Raw genomic sequence first — 9,530 nt, forward strand, 5'->3', positions numbered from 1 at the left:
TTGGTTTATATTCCGCATATGAGTGAGATCATACAGTGTTTGTCTTTCTCTTTCTGGATAAAGAGGTTTTTTAAAAAACACTGAAACTTTGGGGCCGGCCCCGAGGCCGAGTGGTTCAAGTTTGGTGCACTCCACTTAGGCGGCCTGGGTTCACGGGTTCGGATCCTGGGCATGGACCTACTCCTCTCAGCAGCTATGCTGTGGAAGCATCCCACATACAAGATAGAGGAAGACTGGCACAGATGTTAGCTCAGGACGGATCTTCCTCACCCTGAAAAAAAAAAACCACAAACTTTGATTCAAATATTTCAGAGTGAGGCTCAGCATCTGAGGTCTTAAATTCTCCCCAGGGAAATCTCATTTGCAGATGGAGCTGAATACCACTGATCTAAATGAACTAGAGAAATGCATATGTAAATAAAATTTTCATATTCTTTTTATAAATCAGAAATTCTTCGAAAGCAGATAACCAAATTACTCATTCATAGATACTGTATGAGTATGGGGGAGTTTTATTTATTTTTTTTTTTCAATAATTTTTTTATTTATTTATTTTTCCCCCCAAAGCCCCAGTAGATAGTTGTATGTCATAGCTGCACATCCTTCTAGCTGCCGTATGTGGGACGTGGCCTCAGCGTGGCCAGAGAAGCGGTGCGTCAGTGCGCACCCAGGATCCGAACCCGGGCTGCCAGCAGCAGAGCGCGCACACTTAACCGCTAAGCCACGGGGCGGCCCTGGGGGAGTTTTAGATATTGATTTTTCTTGAAAAGAATCTTGTCTGTATTTAACCCATTAAAATGCAAATCGATACATAATACACTCGAAGCATGAGGGTATCTTCCTTATGTTTTATTTTGCCTTTTTTTCCCCGTCAGTAGTGCCCTCTTCGTGGTGCAAAGAAAAGAAATAAAAAGAATCATTTCTATTTACATTTACACCTCATTTCACGCTCTGCAAAATGTTTCCCCATCTGCTATCCCCACCCTCATCTTCACAGCAGCCTCAGGAGGGAGACAGAGCCAGAATTATCACCCCCATTTTGCGCCTGGGTAAACTGAGGTCTGGTTAAGGAAAGTGGCTTTTCTGAGGTCACAAAGTTGGTTGGCGGAGGCACCAGCAAAGGAATCCGTGACTCCAGCCCCTTTTCTCTGCCTCCTGCCACCTCCAGTTGCTGGGGTTTTTTTCTTTTTTCTGATCTGCCTCTCCCTTTCTCTCTCTCTCTCTCTCTCTTAGTCTCTCTCTGTTTTTCTACTTGCATTTCCCTCTCGCTCTTCTGCAGCTCTCAGACTGGTGTCAGCTTTGCAAGCTATCCAAACTTTTCCTCACTTCAGAAATCTGCCAACCCCACGGCCACAGCCCCACGCACCATGAGCTCAGCATCTCTGCCAACAGCAAGCCCTTTCTGGATGCCAGGATGCAGAGATGAACTCTGGGTGATGCTGCCAGTCGGTCCATCTGGCCCTAGATGAGATAAGTGTGGGGATCAGCACCATAAACAGGCTCCCCTCCTTCCCCCGGCACAGGCCCCAGCTAGCTCAGGCTATGTCAGCCCAGAATCAGCATGGCCATCCGCCTGTGGGTGGTCGCCCTTACCTTGGCTGCCCTCCTCGTGGTGGACAGGGGTGAGTGGGCAGAGCCTGGACACTCTGGGGCTTGGTATTGGTAGGTGAGCTGGGGGTGGGGCAGAGGCAGGGTCTGGAGCACCCTGTGAGGCCTTAGTTTTCTGCATATAGCTTCTTTCTGCATGTGTCCACTGTGGTGGGGAAAGTCCTGGGCTAGGAGAAAAGAAACCTGGGTTCAAATCCTGACTTTGGCTCAAAATTGTGAGAGTTCCCTCCCATCTTGGGGCCTCAGTTTCTCCAGCTGCAAGTAGGAGGTTGTTCTAGTTCAAAGATGCACTGAGCAACTACCAGCCTAGAGAAGGGGGAGGCAGAAGGGAGCAGGCCTAAGGCAGGGGAGAGAGGCAAGTCTGCTGGCTGCAGGGCGATGGGTGCTGAAGGAAGCCTGGCCTATGTCCTCTGAGCTCCCATCCACCTGCCGGGCTGGGGGCATGGGACTGAGAGCAAGCATGGGAGCATGGGAGCCCCGCCCTGGGCTGGACACATGCAGCTGGAGTGTGGGAGGCAGCATGTGGGGGGGGGGGCTTTGCCACATGGGGGCAGAGATGCAGGAGCCCCAAGAAGCACAGGTCCATAGGAGGCAGGAGTGACCCAGCGAATGGGACAGCACATGGTGGCATGAAAGAAGCTGCTGTGGCCTGAATGTTTGTGGGCCCCAAAATTCATGTGCTGAAATCCTAACCTCCAACGGTGACAGCATTGGGAGGTGGGACCTCTGGGAGGTGATCAGGTCATGAGGGTGGAGCCCTCACGAATGGGATTAGTGCCCTTATAAAAGAGACCCCAGAGAGCTCCTGCGCCCCTTCCACCATGTGAGGACACAGGGAGAAGGCACAGACTATGAACCAGGAAGACGGCCCTTACCAGTGACACCAAATCTTCTAGCACCATGGTCTTGAACTTCCCAGCCTTCAAACTGTGAGAAATAAATATTTGTCGTTTATAAGCCCCCCAGTTTCTGGTATTTTTGTTATAGCAGCCCAAATGGACTAAAACAGAAGCCTAAATTCAGGCATGCTCAGGAAACCCTGGGGACATCACGGAAGGCTTCACTGGGAGGTGGCATCTGAGCCTTGAAAGGAGAGTACGAGTCAATAGGAGGAGAAGGGGAACAACGACATTCCAGGCAGAGGGAACAGCATAAACCAGAGCAGAGCCTGTTCTGGGAAGAGCAAGCAGAGAGGGATAGCTGGGCGTGGGCACATGGAGGGTGAACTAGGAAGTGAGCCCAGGGAGGAAGTTTGGGATTAGCTCTTGCAGCACCCTAAACAGAAGATGAACAAGCTTAGTGACCATGACGGGGAGCCATGCAAGGGCTTTAGATTTTTTAACGCTTTTTGTCCCCTGATAGTTACATACCATGCAATGCACAAATCTGATCAATCAATGAATCTCATTCAATGAGTTTTAACAATGCGTATAGCTTTTTAACCCAAACCCCTATCAAGATACAGAACCTTTCTATCGCCCCAGAAATTTCCCTCATGCGAGTCAATTCCCTCCCCCGCCCCACCTCCAGAGGCAACCACTGCTCTCTCTTCCACCACAGATTAGTTTGGCCTGTTCTAGAATGTCATATAGAATGTTGCATTGACCCCTAGGCTGCCCTTGACCTTGGCCCAAGGTGCCCCCTCCATACTGTAGGTAGTCTTTGTGTCTTGCTTCTTTCGCTCAGCATGTTTTTTTTTTTTTTTTTTTTTAAAGATTTTATTTATTCATTTTTTTTCCCCCCAAAGCCCCAGTAGATAGTTGTATGTCATAGGTTCACATCCTTCTAGTTGCTGTACGTGGGTCTCGGCCTCGCGCTGGACGGAGAAGCGGTGCCCCGGGGCGCGCCCAGGATCCGAACCCGGGCCGCCAGCATCAGAGCGCGCGCACCTAACCGCTAAGCCACGGAGCCGGCCCATCTCAGCATGTTTTTGAGATTCAGTCATGTTGTTGCATGTCTCGGTTGTCTGCTCTTTTTTATTGCTGAGCTGTATCCCTCTGTATATATGTATCATAGTCTATCCATTCTCCTGTTGAAGGACATCTCAGTAATTTCCAGTTTTGGCAATTACAACGTGGAAGGGTTTTGAGCAGTCTGGTGACAAGGCCAGATTTGCATTTGATGCCCCAGTGCCACACTGCAACAGCACATCAGAGCTCCCTTAGTCTCCATTCCCTTCTCTCTCCCTACCTTGGAAAGTTCTAATAACAGCATCCCCAGGAAAAGCTAAAACCACAGTGCTTTGTACACCTCCAGTGATGGAGAACTCTCCACATCTGGAGAAAGCCTCCTTCGCTAAGACATAGTTCCCACTGAGAGAAAATTCTGGAACCCAAACCTGCCTCCCTGAAGCCTTCTTGCATGGAAGGGCTCTGCCCTATGATTCTGAGAAGAGCTCATCAATCCCTTGGCCCCAGGACAGCCCTTCAGAGACTTCAGGGAGCTACCTGCCCTTCTCCAATTTACACAGACACCTTTCCTTCCACCCGTGGCCCTAGATATGGCCCCCGTTCCCTCATCCCCCCATCATGCTCACCAGTCACATCACAGTTTGCTCATGTCCTGTAAGCAGTCCATCTAGACCTGGAGGGGCCGTGGGGCACAAACGTGTGTGTGGAAAGAGCCGGGCTGTGCACATCCCAGCTCTGTGCACAAGCTGTGTGCTCTCCCTCTGAGCCTCCTCCACAGGGTGGTCAAGGTCCCCAGGGAACAGAGTCGATCTGCATGCAGTCTGCAGGGGGTGCTCAGGGGTAACACCCGTGAAGGAGGAGGGAAGCTGACTGCAGTGCAGCAGGGGCCTCCCATGAGCCTACAGGGAGCTTTGGCGCCAGGTGGCCCCTGAGCACTGTTCTGAAGAGAGACGAAGGGTTTGGGCCGTTGTACCCACATCAACCTGTCATTGGATACGGGTTGTTCCCGGGTGGGGGACGCGACCTTGGGTGAGGCAGCTCCCTTCGCTGAGGGTAACTGCTGGGGAGGACTCAGTAGCCCGGCAGCTGAGGAACTGAGTGCCTCAGTGCTGGGGGTGGGTCCACTGCTGCCACCTTCCTCCCTGTCACATAGTGGTGTGGAGGTGTGAAGAGCAGTTCAGAGCATGTATTCTCAATGCCTGGCACATAGTAACTGAATGGTTATTCTTATTATTATATGGGACATAACGATCCCAGAGGAATCTGACTAGCAAGGACAGGCTGGACTGTCACCTCCCTAATTCTAGACTTTCTGTCACTGCTCACACAACCCGAGGTCACATTGGCTTTCTGGGAGCCTCACTGTCTGGCGACTCACTACCTTTCCTTGAGGAATTCCAGACTGGGTAGTGGCTGGGACAGGCCCGCTGAAGCAGCAGTCCTCAGACCCCTGGACCTGGGGCCTAGAGCCAACATCACCTGACTCTTGCTGTTTTGCCTTTCAGAAGGGGCCAGTGTCAGCAGGAAGGCCCATTTTCTTAAGAATGGTAAGGCGGCTGCTTGCAGTTCTGGCCCCAGGGCTGCCATTCTGGCCTTCCACCTGCAGAGGGGAGCCCGCTCCATCACTCATGCTGGGAAAGCAGCGTTTTCTTCTTTACACTCCTGCTCAGACAACTCCGATGGCTCCACGGTGGCCAGGTGGCCTCCTGAGCCTGTATGTTCCCAGGGTAGCCCTTCCAGGCTAAGCAGGCCCAGCTCCTTTGCCAAAGTCCCAAACTTGACCTCGAGAGATCCGCCCCAACCAGCAGTGAGACCCCCACGTAGGCTCTGCGGGACCGAGTGCACTCTCTGCTTTGCACAGTGCAGACAGACAGGCTGTGGATTTCGGCCCAAGAGGCAACCTGGCACACTGATGGCCCTGTGGAGTGTGCCAGCCTCCCCTAACCACACTCCATCGTCCATCCCCTCAGTCTGGAGCACAGACACCAAGGTGTCCCTGAACCCCAATTCCATCTTGGCCCTGGGTCTGCTGTCCCCAGGAATCCCAAGGCAGTGGTGCTGGCCTCTTCGAGACCTTCATCTCCCTCTTCCCCTAGGTGACCGGGGAGGCGCAGAGCCACCTCCACCCAGCAGCCCCGGCATCTCTGCTGTCAGCCCGTCAGAACCCAGCCCCACTTACTCTGTGCCAGTCAAAGGACCAAACACTTTACATACATTATCTCAATTAAGCGTATGTGAGAAGAATACTATTATTCACAGTTCTTGCAGATGAGGAAACTGAGGCTTGGAGAGTGGAAATAGCTCTTCCCAAGTTTACACAGCTAATCAGTGCAGCACTCAGGTCTCCGGTGCCTGGGACCTCCACTCTACCACACTGCCTCCCTCACCCTACCCCATCCCAGGCCCGATCCCAGTTCTGACCCAATTCTGACCCTGACCTTAGGCCTGGTCTGAAACACTTTCAGACTGAGCCTTGGAGGCCCCAAGCCCTGTCCCATTTCTCCAGCCTTCTCACACCAACAGTCTGAGAGGTCACGCAGGCCCGGGTGAGTTCAGGTGCCCTGGGGAGGAGGGGCCTCCTGGGAATGGTGAGTGGTTCTGTCTCCAGGGTCCTTAATGGGACCAGTGGCAGAGGTTCTAGGTAGACTCTCTGAGGAGTGTGTGAACCTGTCCCCAAGAGCTTGAGAGCACAAACTCACTCCACACACATAAACACAGGCACACACTCGGATACCTGCATACCTGGGCTCAGCAGACACAGGCACACACTTACAGACATACTCACAGCCACAGCCACACACACACAGTCACACGCACACACCAGCAAACATGCCAAGGGGCCCTGAGTGGTTGGTTTCATGGTCACTGGAGCCACGCTGGGGCCTCCTTGATTCAGGCTCCTCCCTGGAGCGCTGCTGGTTCAAGCAGAGCCCCTGGGTCCCTCCTCCCTGCCTCTGACCCCTGCATGCCCTCCCTCCCTTCCTCTTCTCCACAGCCCATCTGTGAGCACATGGCGGAGTCTCCACACTGTTCCCAGATGTCCAGCCTGGTCTGCGGCACTGACGGGGTCACGTATGACAGTGAGTGCCAGCTCTGCTTGACCCAGATGAAGGTCACCCCCACCTTACCCTCAGCTTGCCTGGGTGGGTCCCATCTCTGTGCAGACGCATCTGAAAGCAGCAAGAGGACCTGCCTCATCCTTCACACACACTCGGCCTAACCGTCCTCCGACATGACTGCGCCCCTAACAGACTGAGCACAAGTGTAATGCAAAGGTGGCACATGGACCAGCAGAACACCACCGCTGGGACGGGGCTGTGGGTGGGACAGAGACCCTGAGTTCTTCTCCTCGCTCTGCCCCTGACTGACTAGGCGACCTCACTTCTCTGTGTATTCCTCCAGCCAGCAATTCTGTATTGAGTATTTACTATGCGCTGGGCACTGGGGCTACCACAGGGCGCGATGAGCTAGACAGCATCACTGCCTCCCAGGCATGCGGTTAGTCTAAGTGGGAAGCCAAGCTGACCGTCAGCTAATTGCAGCATAGGATGCTCCAGGCTCAGGTGGGGGTGCCCAGGGGCCTGAGGTGCAGGACAAGGGCAAGGAAGACTTCCTGGAGGAGGTGATACTTCAGCTCAACCCTGAGGGAGAAGTAGAAAGGAGCTAGGATAAAGTAGGAACAAGGGAAGGTAATTCCAAGTAGAGAAATGAGTTTGGAAAGGTCTACAAGGGAAAGGAAGTTTCTTTTTGGGGAAATATAAGAAGTTAGATATGCTGCAGGATGAAGTTTAAAGGAGAATGGGAGAGAGGCAAGAAATGAGTCTAGAGAGGGGAGCAGGGCCAGAACATGACCTTAGTAGGTAGAGCACCCATCTGGTCTCATGTCTTCATTAACAGGACCCTTGAGCTGGCCAGAGCTCAGTGAGATCGTGGAGAAGAAAATCTTTGGAAGCTGCAACACTCTGGACAGATAGGCAGGACAGCAGGACATTGTCCTAACTTGGGGAAAGGTCATGATAGTGAAAGACTCATGGTTACACCGCAGGTAGAACTGACAGGCTGAGCTTGGACGTGAGGAGCAGGGGGTGTGCAGAGGAGACAAGAGCAACGTGCTGGTTCCTACCTTGTGGGCTTGGGCAGCTGGTGATGCCATGTGCCAACGTCGGGGGCAGGGGGATATAGCAGGTTTATAGGGCAATACTGTTTGTGGGCAGCTGAGCCTCTGGGACATGCCAGTGGAGATGTGCAACAGACAACTGCATGAACAGCCCTAGAGTTCAGGACAGAGGTCCAGGCCAGACAGAGCTGTAGTCACGGGCATGCAGCAGTGGTTGAAACCCCAGGAAGCTGAAATCTCCCAGGGGGAGGGTGTGCAAGAGGGAAAACTGTAGAAGAATGTGCCCAGGGCACCAGGGGACCTGTCCTGCACTGTACACTGGGTGGGTGGGTAGGGCTCAGCAGGGTGTCTGGGGGGACTGGGCCAGTGTCCCTGAAGGGTACCTTCTAGTTCCTGAGGAGGTGGCCTCAGCCATATCTCCTGTGATCCCAGAAAAACCAAACAGGACCTCCAGATTGTGAAGGATGGCAAATGCTGACCCCACAGGAGCCCCTTAAGCCATGAAGCTTCAGGCTGGAGAACAGCGGTGGGAGTGGAGAGGATGTGACGTGAAATAAAAGATCCAGCCAACCCAGCCCAGTAGGCCAGCATCTTTGGGGACTCTGGGGAGGCGGTTGTGGGGTGGGCGTCTTGCCCTGTCGTCCCTACTCCAAACCTATGTCCTCTCCATTGCTGTGGTGCTCCTCCACCGGAGAGCCCAGGTATTTTCCGCCTGCTTGAGGTCAGGGCTCTGAGGGGCCAGCCCCCGACCCCAGGTCACTGCCCAGCGCTCCTGTCTGCCCCAGCCTGGCCTGTCACTGAGGCTAAGATCCCAGGTGAGATCTGTACCCTCCGTCATGGCCAGGGTACCCGGCCCAGCCCAACAGCCTCTGTGAGGGTCCCACATCCCTCACGGCCTCCCTGGGTTGTACTGGCGCCCCGAGTCTCTCTCCCTCTCTCTCTCTCTCTCACACACACACACAAGACACACACACACACAAGCTTGTTAAAATACTGAACTAGGTCTGTTACAGTTGAAAACAGGGGCCGCCCCAAGCCCTCGAGCGCCCCCCTGCGCCGGGCCACCCACAGCTGGAGGACTCCAGACCCTGGTCTGCTTTTTTGGTCAACATCCATTGACTGGTTGTTAAATATGCTGACATTAGACAAACCCCAGGCACACACAGCACACATGCACTCACACACCAGCCCACAGGAACACACAGCCCATCGCTGGCAAATCCCAGAGACCCCAGCCTGTGGAATATGTCAAACACCCCGTCTTTTACACAAAGCCTGTAGGTGGAGCCTCTTGGTAATGGTGGCAGGAGAAAGGAGTGGGCCTGGCCAGGTGGAAGCAGTTTCACATGGACAGATTCCTGTGCTAGGGTGGGCGATAAAGCAGGAGATGCCCTATGGGAAACCACACACGCCAAGCTCTAGAAGGAGAGAGGGCAGGGAAGACAGGACCAACATTCCCTGGACCAGTGAAATGGGAACTCCAGGCACGAACTGTTGCTGACAGATTCACAGGTGGCAGGGACTGGGAGGTCATCCATAGCTCTTCTACTCCTACTGATAGCAGCAGAACTTGTGTTTCCCACGTGCATAGGAATGATGTAGGACTGTTTGGCTGTGAGAGACCAGAAAGCCAAAATAACAGTGGCTTAAACAGATAGAAGTTAATTTCTCTCAAACACAGACCCATGTAGTATGCCAACTCCACGCTCCTTCCATATGGTTACTCTGCCGTCCTCATCAGTTTCCACCTCAAGGTCCACGATAGCTGCTCCAACTCCAGCCATCGTGTCTACATTCTAGCCCAGAGAGGAAAAGAAGGGCACAGTACTGCCTCTGAAGACGCTTCCCATAAGATGCACACACTCTGTTTGCATCCCATTGACTAAAATGTAGTC

At 53.3% G+C, this 9,530-nt stretch overlaps 1 protein-coding gene across 1 annotated transcript; it reads left to right on the forward strand.

The window, feature by feature from the left end:
• The first annotated feature begins 1,561 nt into the window (after positions 1-1,561).
• On the forward strand, positions 1,562-7,492 carry SPINK4 (serine peptidase inhibitor Kazal type 4). Its single transcript, XM_014785997.2, has 5 exons — positions 1,562-1,622; positions 5,025-5,065; positions 6,514-6,661; positions 6,921-7,016; positions 7,416-7,492. Exons 1-5 carry the CDS (start codon positions 1,562-1,564, stop codon positions 7,490-7,492), a joined length of 423 nt encoding a protein of 140 aa, XP_014641483.2.
• The last annotated feature ends 2,038 nt before the right edge of the window (positions 7,493-9,530 follow it).

This window comes from Ceratotherium simum, chromosome 20, assembly GCF_057802395.1.
Source record: "Ceratotherium simum simum isolate JZ-2026a chromosome 20, ASM5780239v1, whole genome shotgun sequence".
Lineage (NCBI taxonomy): Eukaryota > Metazoa > Chordata > Mammalia > Perissodactyla > Rhinocerotidae > Ceratotherium > Ceratotherium simum.

What these genes read in the sequence shown, in the direction of transcription:
- SPINK4 (XM_014785997.2), top strand. Translation starts at nt 1,562, where the DNA reads ATGGCCATCCGCCTGTGGGTGGTCGCCCTTACCTTGGCTGCCCTCCTC. An exon ending in CTTACCCTCAGCTTGCCTGG is followed by an intron (nt 6,662 to 6,920) that starts GTGGGTCCCATC and finishes GTATTCCTCCAG; the next exon opens with CCAGCAATTCTGTATTGAGT. An exon ending in CACTGCCTCCCAGGCATGCG is followed by an intron (nt 7,017 to 7,415) that starts GTTAGTCTAAGT and finishes CTTCATTAACAG; the next exon opens with GACCCTTGAGCTGGCCAGAG.